Source organism: Sciurus vulgaris (assembly GCF_902686455.1).
Source record: "Sciurus vulgaris genome assembly, chromosome: 15".
Lineage (NCBI taxonomy): Eukaryota > Metazoa > Chordata > Mammalia > Rodentia > Sciuridae > Sciurus > Sciurus vulgaris.
Genome location: NC_136476.1, coordinates 9,967,837 through 9,985,457, shown reverse-complemented (window position 1 = coordinate 9,985,457; position 17,621 = coordinate 9,967,837). Strand labels below are relative to the sequence as shown.

Below are 17,621 nucleotides of genomic sequence, written 5' to 3'. Positions count from 1 at the left end.
AGGATAAACACTTAATAAAATACACTTCCTTCCTTCAAATATGGTTATGATGTCTAAGTAATAGGTTCCATTGCTGATAGCAGTTTGAACGTCAGCATCTCTAAGCCTTAAAAGTGTTCATTTGCTTTGCCCTAAAATTTCCTTTTTAATATTTTATTGCAAAAAAATTGTACATATTGGAGAGGGAGCATCTTGCATAAAAGTGGTTATTTTGTCTTATAATATTGGAAAGTCAGAAACAATTGAATATTTAGCTATAAAGGAATGATTAAGTAAACCAATAAACTCAATAGAATATTTTGTAATCCACTAAAAAAGTCAAGTTTACAACTCCTCTTATCATGAGAAATGATCAATTTCAGTGTTGAATGGAAAAAATTGGGGCATAAAATTTGATATATAGGATAATGAGGGCTATATTTCAGAAAAAAAAAATCACCTTGGCAATGTGTAGAAGAAAAGTGGGAGAGCAAATGAGAAGGAAAATTACTCAAAAATTTTATCATAGTTGTATTTAAGTAGTAGAATATTCTTTAAAATATTTTTTTTAAATGTCCATGGCTCTTTTTTACTTTATTTATGTGGTGCTGAGTATAGAACCCAGGACCTCATACATGCCAGGCAAGTGCAGTACTACTGAGCCACAACTCCAACACCAGTAGAATATTTTGTTAAGTGATTTTATTTTGTAATTGTTAGTTCCATAGTCCCTGTTTCCTTTCAGGAGCATGAATTACTCCTAAAGGAGTGGTCTAGGCAAAGGCACTTTTTCATGAAAATGTGACATTATGTTTTAATTCCACTAGAGGGAGAAACTATTTCATGTAATTGTACGTTGGTGTTCTACTTAGAACCAGTCAAGAATGGAAAAGTTTAGTCTCCTTTTTCCAATGAGGATTGGAGGATTTTTTTTCGTTTGTTTACATCATTGCTTAAATTTCTGTATCAGTTTTTAGTATTAAAACCATTATATGAATAGTAAGAAGAGGAATTCTGCAATTTTTTTTTCCTTTTTGCCATGAATATTTGGTTGGCTTTAACATTAAAGAATCTGAAGTTACTACTGGACTAGGTGATGCACACCCTGGATAATTGAAAGTCCCAGTCTAGCTTTGGCAACTTAGAGAGACCCTGTCACAAAAAAATAAAGGGCTGGGGATGTAGGTCAGTGGCAGAAAACCCCGAGTTCAATTCCCAGTACCAAAAGAGAAAGAAACAAAGAATTTTAAGTTTTTAGAGCATTTACTTACTTTCAAACATGTTCTGAGTATAGAACTACATATTTATTAAGGAAAATTTTCAATTCAATGTAAAACTTAATTGAAAGGAAAACTACTTCTGTGTGGTTTTATGAACTTTACTTTTATTTATTTTGGTACTGGGGATTGATCCCAAGGGTCTTTATCACTGAGCCATATCCCTAAGTCCTTTTTAGTTTTTTTAATTTTGAGACAGGATCTTGCTAAGTTGTTGAAGCTGTCCTTGAATTTGTAATTCTCCTGCTTCAGCCTCCTGAGTTGCTGGGATTACATGATAAAATATTTTCATATTCTTTTTTTTTTTAAAGGGAGTAGATCATAAAATATCCAGGCATGTACCACTGTGCCTAGCACACCTGGATATTTTATGAGTACCCTTTAAAAAAAAAAAAGTATCAAAATATTCATTGTGTACTCTTCTACATCAGAGATTATGTTTAGCCTTATGAACCATCACTTAAAGAAAAATGCAGAAAAAATTTAAAGATACTCCTAAAGCCCATTTAATAACTGATTGAGATCTTCATTATCATTATTTATTAGTTGCTTCATAGAATTTTCCTTTTTTGTTTAAACTAATCACAGTTTGGAAACTTTTGCTTCTAGGGTTTGTTAGTTATAGTTCTCTGATATTATGTTAATAATTCCTCACCCACATCTGTGGCCATTTCCTTAGGGAAATAAGAGACAATTGTTGGTACCTAGTAATCTACAGATTACTCCAGAAAATGCTATCAGTTTCCTCTCATAATGCCAGTTTATAGTAGAGCATCTCCACTTGACTCATAACCAGAGTTAAACCCAAACTTTAAGTTGAAACTTTTTTGTTTAAGTCACTTCAAAGCCTTTAAAATAAAAATCCATCCTGCTGTTTTAGTAAATATACATGTTCTGTTTATTTACTATTGCACAACCAGTCCAAAATAGTGGCTTAAAACAGCACTCACTAACTAGCTCTAAATTCTGTAGATCAGAAATCTGGGGCAGGACATGTGAAGCATCTCTGCTGAGAGCATATAGCTGAAACCCAGTGTCAGTCAGGCTGTGTTACCATCTGAAGGCTCTGTAAAGAACCTTCTTCCATTCATGCATAATTTGCCTGCCTATAATCTCAGCAATGTGGGACCTTAGCAACTTGGTAAGGCCCTCAGCAACTTAGATCCTGTTTCAAAATAAATAGATAGTCAGAGGATGTAGCTCTGGTAAAGAGCCCCCAGGTTTAATCCCTAGTACCAAAAAAACAAAACTACAGAAAAGCAGTCCCCTTCCTATAGTTAGGACCTAAGATCCCATTTCCTTGCTGTCAGTTCAGGGACCTTCTCAGCTTCTAGCAATCCCCTCCTTGTGTTCCTAGCCACAATACTACTTCAGATGAAGCCAGCAATGGGGAATTTCCCTTGTGTCTGACTCCTTTCTTGATATCTTTTATCAGGAAGAGCCTGATCCCTTTTAATTGATCAATTGATTAGGTCACAACCACCCAGGGTAATCTTCCCATGTTAAGGTCAATTGCTTTGGGGACCTTAATTGCTTCCCTATAAGCCGCACCTAGATAAGTATTTGATTGAATTAGTGGGAGGTACGGGAGGGTACCCCAGCAAGAGGGAATCTTTGGGGTCATTTTAAGATTCCACCTACTATAAGTAGTGACCCCTAATTTAAAGGATTTTGGAGTCTTAGTTCCTGAAAATGATAAAGGAGTTTACCCATCTGCATCCTATCTTTTTGACCTTGGTGAAGAGGAAGATTACCTCTTGTGACCAAGACTAGGACCCAACTTCCTGAATTCAAACCTAACTCTACTACTTAACTAGTAATATGATCATGGGTGTGTTAATCTACTTTTCCTTAGTTTTCTTATCTATAAAGTATCATAATAATTGTATTTTACTTGTAAGGTTTTGATAGTTAAATTGGATGATACCTAGAAAACTCTTCATATGTCTAGAACAATACTTGGCATATAATAAAGTGCTTGGAAAGTGTTTACTTTTTAAAAATGCATTGTAGTTTGCAATTACATAATTCAGGTCTATTAAGGATGTTAATAGAGTTTCCTATTATGAAAGACCCACAAATAAGAACAGAATTTTCCTTTCATGGCCTTTATTTTTCATTTATGAGTCACTAACTATATTATATGTATATGCCTTAGGATGAACTGCCACAAATCTCTTTTGGAAACAGTGGGATTTAAGTAAATTTGTATTGTGCTAACTTGGTATGTTTTGGTAACTAATTTAATTAGCATGGTCTGATACTACAAGTACTAGGTTGTAATTCCAGTATTTGAGTTCATTTGTGGCTCTGCCCCTAAATATTTGGTGGAATCTGTAGCTGGTAAAGCTTTGGGGTGAGGGGCCATAGTATGAATTAGTTACAATATTTATTCTTTTCATTCTAGGGAAAACTGGAGGAATGCCTAAAGCAGTTAAAAGAGGAAAGAGTAATAAGGCTTAAAGCTGATGAACGAGTTAGTGAGGTAAATAAGTCTTACATTCTGAAAGTTTTTTGCTTTTTAGTTTTGATTTGATTGATTCCAAACCATATATACATACATACATATAAACTTTATAAAGTTTAAAGTGAGAAAATAATAGTGATTGCAAATTGGTTACTTTTTTTATGGATAAGCTTTTTTATTTTAATGTCATACCCATGTTTGTTCTTAACAGTATCTGCTGATATATATGAATATTTTTTAATTTTTTAATGTTTTTAGATATATATATAACAGTAGGTATATTTTGACATATTACACGTACATGGGTGCAACCCATTACAATTTTGATCCCATTCTTGTGATTATACATGATGTGGAGTTACATTGATTGTGTATTCATATATGAGCATAGGAAAGTTATCTCTGATTCATTCTACTGTCTTTCCTATTCCCATCTCTCCTCCCTTCCCTTCATTTCCCTTTGTCTAATCCAATGAACTTCCTTACCCTCCCTTATTATGGGTTAGCATCCATGTATCAGAGAGAACATTTGGCCTTTGGATTTTGGGGACTGGCTTATTTCACTTAGCATGATATTCTCCAGTTCCATCCATTTACCAGCAAATACCATAATTTAATTTTTCTTTATGGCTGAGTCATAGACAATTGTATTTATTTATTTATTTTATTTATTTATTTTTTTGTGGTGCTGGTGATCGAACCCAGGGCCTTGTGCATGCAAGGCAAGCACTGTACCGACTGAGCTATCTCCCCAGCTCGACAATTGTATTTATATACCACATTTTCTTTATCCATTCATCTGTTGTAGGGCATCTAGGTTGGTTCTATTGTGAATTAAGCTGGTATAAATATTGGTGTGGCTGTGTCCCTGTAGTAGGTTGCATTATTTTAATCTTTGTATTTATTTATGTGTAGTGTCATGGGATTACATTTTTAGAAGTATGTTAGAAAAAATGTAAGAATTGTAGTCTATTATTTGTCCCTACGCCTTCATATGAATGCAGCTTATTTTCTGACACATGAAATGTACTTATTATTAGGTTTATACTTACATGCAATAGCTTTATAGTGAATAATTTAAATAAGTATAAGATAATGGAAACAGCCACGATGCAATGACACATGAAAATCTATACTATATAGAGTACTAAATTAGACTAATGTGCATGAAAGCTGGAACATTATTTATAAATATAATTTACTATTACAAAGAGTATAAGGAGGAATTTTTGACAGTACATGTATTAAATTGAAGGACACATAGTCATTCAAGAAATATTGAGCACCTGATTGTATAAGGCAGAAACTACATTGCAAGTGAAATGGCCTTTCCGAGAAAATAGTTCTGGGTTTGTATATGGCTTTAGGTAAGTAGATGATGAGAGGCAGCAGCATGCAGGGGAATAAATATTTTCAAGAGGCCAACAAGGTGGTTGCAGGTATTGGTAGTTATTACAGTTAACAAGTTAATGAGACTTCCATGTCTTAAATCACACTCAGCTTAGTTAATCCCTATCATTTAGCAGAATTGTAATAGACTTCGCTCAAATCAATCTCTGTATTTCATTTCTAATTTAAGAATCAGTCTCTATATTTCATTTCTGATTTAAGAGGAAATCTTAGGCACCTAATTTTCTAATGTAGAATGATCTGGTATAAATTTAACCAGTTAATGATCTTTTGAAGTATCATTAATGAAATAATGACTTTAACTTATTTATTACTTGTTACGTAGAAAATTTTGTCAAATGTCTCCAATTGGTTTTGTTTTTTGGTTTTGGTTTTTGGTACGGGGATTGAACATAGGGGTATTTAACCACAGAGCCAAGATTCCTAGTTCTTTTTTATTTTGAGACAGGGTGTCACTGAGTTGCTTAGGGCCTTACTGAGTTGCTGAGGCTGGCTTTGAACTCACAATTCTCCTGCCTCAGCTTCCAAGCTGCTGGGATTATAGGTGTGTGCCGCCACACCCAGGTGTTTCCAAGTTTTGATTGTTATGTGTTACCCTTATTGTCATCACTGTGAAGACTTAGGTTAATTACAAATTAATTATATTTTTAAATGTTTTATTTTAGTTTTGTTACTTCAAAATTTTTCTTTAGATAATAATGCATGAAAATTGTGTCATACATTTTCAACCTTCTTTTGTAGCTGGAACATGAAAATGCCCGGTTAAGAAATATAAATCTCACTTTGTCTGAAGCCCTTCATACACAGTCATTGGCAAGCATGATCCTGGATGATGAAGGTGTTTTGGGTAGTATTGAGAATTCTTTTCAGAAGTTTCATGCTTTCTTGGATCTCCTTAAAGATGCTGGGTTAGTTTATTCTATCTAGGAAATTTTTCCTTCCATGATTTTAATCATAGTTTGCCAAGGAACCTGAGTGATTTTTCTGAACTTCTGTAAGCTATATTTAGTGTGTAATGATACATAATATACTTAGTTTTTTAAATGAAAAATTAAATTGTAAAAAAATGCAAAATGGCAATTCTTTCTTGGTAGAGAGCCAGTCGTTAAAGTAATTGGTAAGTGTAACTCTTGGTACAGACTAAATTAAAGGTAATTATAATTGAAAATATTCAGAAATGTGTAAGAATTTTCTTGCCTTTTATTCATCTTACTTGTTGAATAAGTTTAAATTGATATTTTTGTCCTATTATAATGTTTATCAATCTCCAGGATAGATATAGATACAAATATAGATTAGTTCTCAACAAGAATGATTTTGCTAATAAAAAGATTCAGAGATAGTTGATGGAGTATTGTTTTGTAGGAGAATGTGCTGGTGTTGGGCAGAAACATGCACATTCTTAGGAATTGTAGGGAAAGTGGTAAAATATGTGAGGATAAGAGGCACTTGGTGCCCCTGGTAAGTTAGAGCTTAAAATGGAGGAGTGACACTAAGGACATAAAGTCAAGAGGTATTTAATACAGAGTTGGAGGGAATAGGGAGTGCTGAAAGGATTGGAGATCCAGTATGGACCTAAACACAAATATGGGAAGATCTGAGAAATGTGGAGAGATGGGAGTTATGATCTGGAGTAGGATGTTGGCTTCTAAGGTCTTAGAATCTTAGTATTCATTTATACAAGTATTTCATGCTTGTAGGAGTGGGGAAATTTGAGGTATTCTGATGATGTTACAATAACCCTTACCTCTTTCTCCTTTGTTCCTCTTGCAGTCTTGGGCAACTTGCCACAATGGCTGGTATAGACCAGTCAGATTTTCATTTATTAGGTCGTCCCCAGATGAATTCTACTATTAGCAGTGCACCTAAAGAAGAAAAGAAGGCACTTGAAGAAGAAAAAACAGATCCAAAGCAGAATGCCCTAGGACAAATGCAAAATATCCAAGTAAGTGGCCAGAACTTAATGATTGAAGAATGATTAGTAAAAAGGAAATTATTGAGTCAGAGAGAAAATAAGAACTATTTCACTCTGATAGTTCCCATGCTTGGGGACCGGAAGTCTCTTTAGGGTCCTTTCCATGTCTGAGATTAGTAAGTTTGTACCCTTTTCATAATATTGTATTGTTATAAATAAGAAAACTTATTTTGAGAGTTTATGATTTAAAGCAGATTTATCTTCAGTAAAGAAAGAAAGATTAGAGAAAATACTCTAAATTTTAAATTTTGTAAATGTATATTCTATTCATATTTCATCTAGGTTTCTATTTGTATGCAGTCAGCTTACAATGAAGGAACACTAATGAAGGTACAAGTACTAATACAGATAATTTTAAAAAATAAGTAGTCCAGACATAACTAAAAGGCAATATGTTATAGTTAGTCACCTGGTGATAGGAATGGAAGGGGAAAACCTGTCTGCCACAGGACTCCCCCTCTGCTTTTCCCCTGCCTTACTTGGAACCCCATCTCTCATCAGCTAATTTTGGACTGGTCTCAGGAACTGACAGTTTGAGAACTCAGTTTGAGTTGCACATTGGATACTGCTTACATGCACATGGAGGATAGAAAAGAAATTCATTTCCTTAGGAAATAGATTTGTTTTTGTTTTTGGCGGTGGTTGTTTTTGAAGGAGGTAAAGGGACATGGACAATAATTACATTAAACACAAAATCTGAAAATGTGGTGGACCTAGCTCTGAATATAGCACACTTTGATTTTGGAGTTGCCAAGATACAGTTAGTGGGGAAAAATGACCCTAAAATCTTCTGAACAATCAACTGATGGCTTAATAACAAGATTACAGCATTACATTGAAGTTCTGCATTCTTTAATGGTTAACTTTGTTCATGAGTGATTTTTTTTTTTTTCTTCCAGTTTCAGAAAATCACAGGTGATGCTAGAATTCCCTTGCCTCTCGACTCCTTCCACGTCCCAGTTTCTACTCAGGAGGCCCCAGGAACTTCCAAAGACAACCTGGGAGACCCAGTCCCTGAGCAGCGGCAGGAATCTTTAGAAGGATTCATGGCAAGAACATGTTCTCCTTTAGCAGATAGGATTTCTGGAACTGGAAATCAAAGAGAAGAAGAGGAGTTATCTAGAAATAGCAGATCACCCTCAGAGAAAATGACCCAAACAGGTGAATATACCAAAAAACACTTTGCTAAGAAACAACCTGGGAAGGACCTGCATTCCTACTCTGACTCCTTTATAAATCAGAAAAGCAAAGGAATTGGGGAAAATAAGTCTTTGGTTCATGAGTCAATTAAAAGTGAGTCTTCAAAAAACTACATTTCTGTCAAGAAAGAAAGTAGAATAGTGACTGTTTCATCCAAGACAAATAAAAGTAAACCCAATCCACTAGAACATTCTGAAAGTGATACTCTTGGATCTGATTTTGAAATTCAAGAAAGCATCCATTCTCTATCACGCTTGACCTAGGTCTAAACCTTCTGAAATTATGTTTTTGCCTTCAAATTTTAATAAAATTTCTTATGTTTTTATTATGGCATATAGTGTCTTAAAATATAGGAATGGATGGGCTGGGGAGGTAGCTCAGCTGGTAGAGTGCTTGCCTTGCAAGCACAGGGCCCTGAGTTTGATCCCCAGTACCGCAAAAAAAAAAAAAAAAAAAAAAAAAAAAATACATATATATATATATATGAATGGAAACCATTAAAGCAAGATTTATCTATGCTTTTTATCATAATGAAGATATTCTGGCATATTTTCCCTTTTGACGCTTTTCACTACTCATTCAACAAGTGTTTACAATACTCTTCTGGGTGCTATGGCTTTCAGCAACAAAGAAAACAAAGCCTTAAAGAACTAATACTGTGGAGGGAGAAAACAATAGGAACAATGCAAGGGAAGGGGACTACGAAGGGATGAGTGAATAAATGGAATAGTTTAATCAGTTAATTAAATTAAATGGCCAGAAGTCATTTGACATGTCCTAATTTATAACCAGAGCAACAGACATGTACATAGATTGCTTAACCAACCATGTCATGGATTACAGCAGCCCTACACAGGAGGAAACTATTATTATGCCTATTCTATAGATGAGGAGCTTGAGGAAACACTGTGTGAATTGCCCAAAGTTGCCTAGGTACAAACAGTATAACTGGGATTTGAACTGGAACCAGTGCTCGCATTCATTTATCCAGTTTCCCTGTTCAGAGAAGAACAGTTTAAGAAAGATGGCAAGAGAAAAGCCAATGAGCACTAGAGGTGCAAAAGAGGGGGGTTGTAGAAAGCACACCTGTCCCCTACCCCAGCCAGGGTGAATTTTTCAAAGACAGAGTATGTAAGTATGACACATATCTGGACTAAATCATCCCTTCTTGGTAAAGTATGCACAGATAAATCCTATAGTAAAACCTGACTGTTGAGAGAAAAGCTGAGTGTCCAGTTTCTTCTAAACACTCCGGCCTTATTGTTACCAGAGGGCTACTACAATACTCTTGAATCCATTAATCTTGGCCCTTTAATAGTGTGTGGGGTGGGGGAACTCATGATGTTTTAATACTGTCTGTTCCATTCCATGGTAGGAATACTGAGAGAATTTAATGTGTAGGGAAAAAGGAAAGCTGTGAGACTAAGAAAGGTCATACAAGAGACTAAAGGTCATGTTTTTATCTAAAGTCATTTGAATACCTAAGCTAAGTCTTAAACTAGTTAGAAGCTGGTGAACAAGGAAATGAAGGGAATCACAAACACAGGTAGTTCAGAGTTCCTGGAATGTCATCAGACAATGGCAGGTGACATTCAAGGAGACGGCCAGGAGGATGAGACTTGATCTTACAATCCATGTTGCCTGGAACTAGTTCTCTTTCCTCAGGGAATAGTGAACTAATAAAGAATGGAAATGGCAGGCGATAATTTTTCCACTTTCCTGAGGAGCATTTTAAAAAGTTTGTTTATTAGTATTGAGGATTGAACTCAGGGATGCTTTACCACTGAACTACATTCCCATCCTTTTTTATTTTTTATTTTGAGACAAGGTCTTGCTAAGTTGCCCAGACTCAGCCTGTTGAGTCATTGGAATTATAGGTTTGCATCACTACAACTGGTGGTTTTTTTTTGTTGTTGTTGTTTGTTTTCCCTTCATTTTGTTTTGTTTTTTGGTACTGGGGATTGAGCTCAAGGGCACTCAACCATTGAGCCACATCCCCAGCCCTATTTTGTATTTTATTTAGAGACAAGGTCTCACTGAGTTGCATAGTACCTGGCTTTTGCTAAGGCTGGCTTTAAACTCATGATCCTCCTGCCTCAGCCTCCTGAGCCACTAGGATGACAGATGTTGCCACCCATCCAGCACAACTGGTGAATTTTTAATTAGAGAACTTAAGCTCCCACTTACTGACCTGCCCCTACTGAAAGGTTCTTGTGGACAAACCTAATGAAGACACTGGCTTAAATAAAACTAAGCTGTTTTTATAAATAGTGTTGGGGATCAGACCCAGGACCTCACACATGTCAGGCAAACATTCTACCCTGAGCCATATCCCTATTCCTTAAACTGGTTTCCTTATTGTAGGACTTAGCACAACTGTAGGCCAATATTCATTCTGAATCTTTAAGACAGTCATATTGTAGTAGGCATGATAGCACATGGCTGTGATTCCATTGACTTGGGAGGCTGAGGCACAAGGATCACAAGTTCAAGGCCAGCCTCAGCAACTTAGTGAAGCCATAGCAATTTAGTGAAACCCCATCTCAAAATTAAAAAGGGCTGGAGATATAGCTTAGTGGTAAAATGCCCCAGGGTCAATCCCTAATACCTAAAAAAAAAAAGACATTTTATGTGCAACCATTCTCAAACATGCTTGACTATAGAATCCTTTTTAAAAGGAGTTCCTAGCAACTGGTTACACCATATGCCAATTTTGTAACTTCTGAGTTAGTCAGTAGTAAGAGGAAAAAGAAGTCCAAAATAAAGTATGAGAAAGGAAATAAGCCTGAACCTCCGGAAATAAGATAGCAGTTCTTCGTGAGAGTAAGGAAGGAGGAGTATGTACTCCATTTGTATGACTAAGGTTGGGTGGTAGTGTCAGGTTGAAAATAAGAGAAAGAACTGTTTCGAAAAGAAGAGTTTGGTTTTGGACATGGTGAGCTTTAAAGCACTTGTAGAATTCAGGAGGTGGTGACTGGTAGATGCTTTGATGTGCCTATGAAGACATGGAAAAAAAGAAAAATGTCGATCAGCACATGTAATAGCTAAAATCCTGAAAGTGGATAACTGTGGGGATTGACCGATTAAATGACAAGCAAAGAAAGGATTCTGAAAGATACAAATGATCATGTTTAAAGAAAAAAGTCTGGTGTCATGCTGCAGAGAATTTAAGTGTCCATTGACAGGAGTTAGATCCTGGTGACCTTAGGGCAATTCATTGAATTGGTTGACATAAAAATGACAATTAGTGGGTGGGACAAGGCTGCCCTGAGGGGACAGAGAAGACAAGATAGGATCCTTTTTGAAGGAGTTTGGATGAGAAGAGGAACAGATAAAAGAGGAATCCTTTAAAATAAGAAGGACTTAAATTTTATGGGATGACAGGAAGGCACTAATTGAAGAACAAGAGGCTCCTGTATGCAGCAGACTCTCGGACAAGGTGGGAGCATAATATATGCTTGTAAGACTTCAATAGATCTGAACAGATGAGGATGTAGATTTTTTGTTTCTGGATTTGAGATGGCTTGGCATTGTACAACAGGGCAAAATGTTCTCAGAATCTGGGAAATAGGTCCAAAAAATCAGATAAGGTCACTGTTAGGTCTGAAATTAGGCGACTGTAGGGGGCAAAGCTGAGCAGCTGAAACAAGCTGAGCAGCTGGAACAAAGACCACCCCGTCAAAAGGTGAACAGAAAGTTCGCAGCAAGGTGGATGGAAAGTTCTACTGACCTTTCACACCCACCTGTCTGTCATTCAACAGGACCCCCTCCCATCCCAGTCTATAAAAACCCTGGGCCCGAGAGCCAAATTCCAATAAAGCTTTCTTTGGCCACTTTCTGTCTGATTTTATTTGGCCGCTAACTGTGCCCACCGAGCCCGCTGAGACCCACCCGAGCTTACAGTCACATCACAAAATACATAAAAATAACTATGTACTGTCATAGTTGGAAGATGACCTGTAAGTGTGAAAGGAGATATAAGTGGAAAGAGAAGTTAAAGGAGTGCCTCCATTTTCTAATAAGTCTCATTTCAAAGGGATAATTACAATCTCTAACCTTAAAGTAACACTTGATTTTTGCAGGATCAGCAAGATAGTAGATGACTGGTTTTAAAAAAAAAAATCTGATATACACCACATGCTGGAACTTGTATATAATGTGGTATGACATGGATGGCTTAATATTTTTTTGCTCTTTCAGAATCTTGTTCAAATCACTGGAGAAATGTTAATTTTTTTTTTCAAAAAATTAATAGCAGAGTTGGAAAACCAGAAAATGAATAATGTGGAATTTCTAGAAGATAAAAAAGCAGATTATCAAAGAACCAGTTAAATAATATGTGGAACGGCTAAGCTATTCCACATGTATTTGGAGCATCTAATCTGGATTTTGCCACCAGAGCTAAGTAAACACTATCTCAAGTAGAAGTTATGACATAAGCAAACTTGGAATTAGAGAATAAGGTCATTATCCAAAGTGACTACAAAGAGGAACTGAAGTTCCCACCCACATTCTTTTGCTATAGTGACTTGTGACTTCCCTTTATAATTGCCAGATGTGCCTAAAATCAGAATTTGTATTAATTGGAAGTTAACCAGAATTCTCATTTGACTGAGGAAAAGTATCTCATAGTTTAATATTAGGCCCTCATCTATAAATATCAATAGGCAAGAATCATCAAATCTGAAGAAAACTGGTAACAAAAGGAGAGAATCCTAGGAGAACAGAATAATTGGCATATATATTTGTTGAATTAATGAGACAACACAAATATCAGGTTGGTATTAAACTTCACATCAGTAACTAGATTACTTTGAGGTACTAAGCAAACTGAACAATAAATCATGAAGTAGTTTCAGTTCAAAGAAACTGATGAACAAAGAGATCAGAAAAACCTCTCCAACTTGGTGACCTGCCAATCCTCTTTAACAGAAAAAAGTTAAAAAAGGTTAAGTAAATACATATGCATATGTGAAAAGTCCAACCAAAATCTAACGAATGGAGACAGGGCAGGATACAGGAAGTGAAAACATGTGCAGGATCATCTTATTCAAGGGAGGGATAGAGATAATGTTTGATTCTTGGTGTTAATAGAAAAGTACATTTAAGTTAAAAATTTAAGTTTAAAATCCACCAAAAGACAGGAAAGAAGAAAAAAGCAATCCAAAACCTATAAGTAGAAAGACCAAGTTCTTTTCTCAGAGTAAGTGTGAATAAGTCAAATTCTGGAATCCTTAAACTCAAAAGAAAATGCAAAATCTTAGTTGCAAAAGATAAGTATGCCAGCAAAGTTAGATGATGCTCAGTAACAACCCCCAAATCATGATTTCTGACAGTTTTATTTGTGCTCATGCTATTTGACAAGTTGACTAGAGTTCCTACTTGATACCCTCAATTTGAAAGCTAGTCTGGTAGAACATTATGTGGAACATTCCTTGTGCCCAAGGAAAGAGTGTGATGTAACATACAATATGACTTCAAAACTTCTGCCTAGATGTAACGTATATCACTACTACTCATATTTCACCGGCCAAAGAAAATCACATGGCCATGCCTGAGTTAAGAGAGCAATGAAGTTCAGACTTGCCACATGGCAAGAGAAGGGGAGAGAGAATCAAATATATGTCAACAACTTAATAGCTACTAAACTGTCTGGAAATGCAGTGGAATTTTAAAATCCACCAAAAGACAGGAAAGAAGAAAAAAGCAATCCAAAACCTATAAGTAGAAAGACCAAGTTCTTTTCTCAGAGTAAGTGTGAATAAGTCAAATTCTGGAATCCTTAAAAGAAAATGCAAAATCTTAATTGCAAAAGATAAATCTTTTTGGTTACAAAAGTGGCTGAGCCAGTTTTTTTTTTTTTTCCAGTAATGAAGTGTTCTGTATCCTGATTGATGTGGCGGTAACATGAATCTGTTTACATATGTTAAAATTCATAGAACTGCATAACCCTCACCCCCAGAAGTTTTACTGTTGGTTTACTTTACTCAGATCCCTTTTGCCCATCAATTGATCGAGACAAGGAAGACATCATCTAACATAAATATTTTGTATATATCACAAATACAAAGCTTATTCTTTTAGAAAACCTATGACTGATATGAGTTTTTTTGGGAAACCTCATATGAACCATTTATAAAAATGATTCATAGGAGGGAAAAGAAACTTATGCAAAGATCATACATATAACATTGTTTGTGTAATTAATAAAAATAGCAGAAGTCCTGTCCCTCTGGAGTTTTTTTTTTTGCAGTACTGGGGTTCAAACTCAGGGCCTTGTGATTGCGAGGCAAGCACTCTACTAGCTGAGCTATCTCTCTAACACCGCCTCTGGATTTTTAAATGATCTTCTAAATTCATTTAAAACATTGAAAAAAAAATTCAAGCTATTTAGAACTAGTAAAAACTAGGAGCTAGGGGTATATCAGTAGTAGAATGTCTGCTCAGCATTGCACAAGATCCAGGGTTCACTCCTCAGCAACACCTCCTCACACAAGCAGGGGAGACAAAAGTAGCCCAAACCTGAGGGATTCTGCCAAATCAATTTTTAAGAATTACAGATTTTAATTTGCTTTTTAGGAAGTAAGAAAATAAAATGGGTGAAATAGCAATTATAGAAGCCAAAAAATGAAGTAAAATAAATAAATTATAAATTAATAAAATAGCCAATTTTTGGTCAGTAAAACTGAAAGGACTTTTTAAAAGTAAAAAACAATTTAAAAACCTTGGAAAAATGGTAAAAAAGAAAAACAACAAAAATTGCTACCATTGGAGATAATTTTTGAAAAGATATCTACAAATTGAGATATTTTTAATTAGAATATAATTTTACTGCAAATATTGTATAACTTCATAATAAGTTTGAAAGACTGTGAATTATGTTTTTTTTAAATTTAGATTTTAAAAAGTGAGGTAGAAAGTGAAGAAACAGTACAAGAACTTCTTTTAAAAAGATAAATACTAGATGAGAGGCATATATATATTTGTAAACCATTCCGGAAGATAGAAAAAACATATAAAGTCTTATAACTAATTCAGTATGGTTAGCATAGTCCTAATACCAAAACTGCACATATAATAAAAGGAAAATGAAACCAGACTCAATCAACATAAGTGAAAAAAAAGTTAGCAATTTGAGTTCAGCTGTGAGTAAAAAAAAAAAGTGTCATTTTCAAGTAGAATTTATACAAAAACATGCAAGTCTAAGTTAACAGACACCTGTAATTTCAGCCCTGTGGGTGACTAAGGAGAACTGTAAGATCAAGTTCAGCCTGGGCAACTTAGCAAGACTTGTCTCAAGATAAAAAGGACTGAGGATGTAGTTCAGTGGTAGAGTGCCCGTGAGTTCAATCCCCAGTACACCAACCCCCCAAAAGTATATGATAGCATGATAGCAAATGAGACAACTGTCATTGTTCTGTAAATAAGAATTTCTTTGGACAAAAAAAAAAACAAAACACCACAATGATCTACTGGCATGTTATTAAACCAATGAGCAAATAGTAGGAAGTCCAAGCACGTCAATAAGCTACCTAATGCTTCTGTATACACCAGTAATAACCAATTAGGAAATGTGTTGGGACAATAGACCACCATTCACAATAGCTACATGAGTTTAATATCTAGAAATAAGGTTGACAAGAAATACAAGGCCTACATGAATAAAATAAATCTATGCTGAAGTGTATAAAGGACCCCAAAATGGAAAGGCGTCCCATGCTTCTGTATGAGAAGACCCATGATGATGTCAGCTCTACCAAATTAATCGAAAGTCAAAGCAATTTCATACACGTCACAAACATTTTTAAATGGATGTAATGATTGTAATGTTCATCTGGAAGACAATGCACAAAACAATTTTGATTAAGCATTAGATCTATTTGTAGAGCTGGGGTAAAGATGCTGTTGGCACAGAAATAAGTCACTTAAAGGCACATAGCAAAGAATCCAAGTATAGAGAAATGTGAACATATACAGGAACTTCATATTTGAAAAATGGATCACAAGTAGGGGAAAATTGAACAAGTGATGGTGAAAGTATTGACTACTTGGAGAACACTTTATTCCATAAATAAGAAGATACAGATGAATTAAACATGGAAAAATAGACAACTAGAAGAACATAATATAAGAAATTTTGAACAAATGTGGGATGAGGAAGGCATCCTTAAGCAAAACACAAAACCAGTAGCCATGAGAGAAAGAAAAAAAAAAAAATCTGACTGCATTAAGAAAAAATATAGAGCAACTTTTTAAAAAAATGATCCACATTTAAAAAATTATTTTTAGGTATACATGATAGGGTATATTTTGATATTTCATACATGGGGTGCAACCCATTACAATTTTTTAATTGTAAACAAATGGGATACATGTTGTTTCTCTGTTTGTACATGGAGTAAAGGCATACTATTTGTGTAATCATAGATTTACATAGGGTAATGTTTGATTCATTCTGTTATTTTTTCCCTGCCCCCCACCCCTCCCACCCCTCTTTTCCCTCTATACAGTCCTTCCTTCCTCCATTCTTGCCCCCCTCCCACCCCCAATTATGTGGCATCATCCGCTTATCAGCAAGATCATTTGTCCTTTGGTTTTTTGAGATTGACTTATCTCACTTAGCATGATATTCTCCAATTTCATCCATTTGCCTGCAAATACCATAATTTTATTATTCTTTATGGCTGAGTAATATAGAAGAAAATGTAGGTCCTAATCGTCAACATAATTCTTCAGCCTAGGATCAGACTTCCTTAACAGGACTCCCATAGCACAAGAAATAAAAGCAAGAATCAACAACTGGGATAGATTCAAACTAAAAAGCTTTCTCTCAGCAAAGGAAACTATCAGCAATGTGAAGAGAGAGCCTACAGAGTGGGAGAAAATCTTTGCCACTCATACTTCAGATAGAGCGCTAATTTCCAGAATATATAAAGAGCTCAAAAAACTCTACACCAAGAATACAAATAATCCAATCAACAAATGGGCTAAGGAAATGAACGGATACTTCACAGAAGAAGATCTACAAGCAATCAACAGATACATGAAAAAATGTTCAACATCTCTAATAATAAGAGAAATGCAAATCAAAACTACCCTAAGATTCCATCTCACCCCAATTATAATGGTGATTATCAAGAACCCATTACAATTTTGATCCCATTCTTGTGGTTATACATGATGTGGAGTTACATGGGTCGTGTAGTCATATACAAGCATAGGCAAGTTATGTCCACTTCGTTCTATTGTCTTTCCTGGTTCCATCCTCCTGCCCTTCCCTTCATTCCCCTTTGTCTAATCCAATGAGCTTCTA

General features: G+C 35.4%; 1 protein-coding gene across 4 annotated transcripts in view; it reads left to right on the top strand.

The window, feature by feature from the left end:
* Nucleotides 1-8,641, top strand: part of CEP78 (centrosomal protein 78) — a 33,479-nt gene extending 24,838 nt beyond the window's left edge. For 2 of the 4 annotated variants that reach the window (XM_079112095.1, XM_079112094.1), the window contains 4 exons: nucleotides 3,664-3,741; nucleotides 5,875-6,041; nucleotides 6,907-7,078; nucleotides 8,008-8,641. In XM_079112095.1, the coding sequence (XP_078968221.1) occupies nucleotides 3,664-3,741; nucleotides 5,875-6,041; nucleotides 6,907-7,078; nucleotides 8,008-8,571 (981 nt within the window). In that variant the 3' untranslated portion in view covers nucleotides 8,572-8,641. Of the gene's footprint in view, nucleotides 1-3,663; nucleotides 3,742-5,874; nucleotides 6,042-6,906; nucleotides 7,079-7,390; nucleotides 7,439-8,007 lie in introns of all 4 variants that reach the window. The other 2 variants (XM_079112097.1, XM_079112096.1) reach the window with 2 other exon arrangements.
* Nucleotides 8,642-17,621: the final 8,980 nt, after the last annotated feature.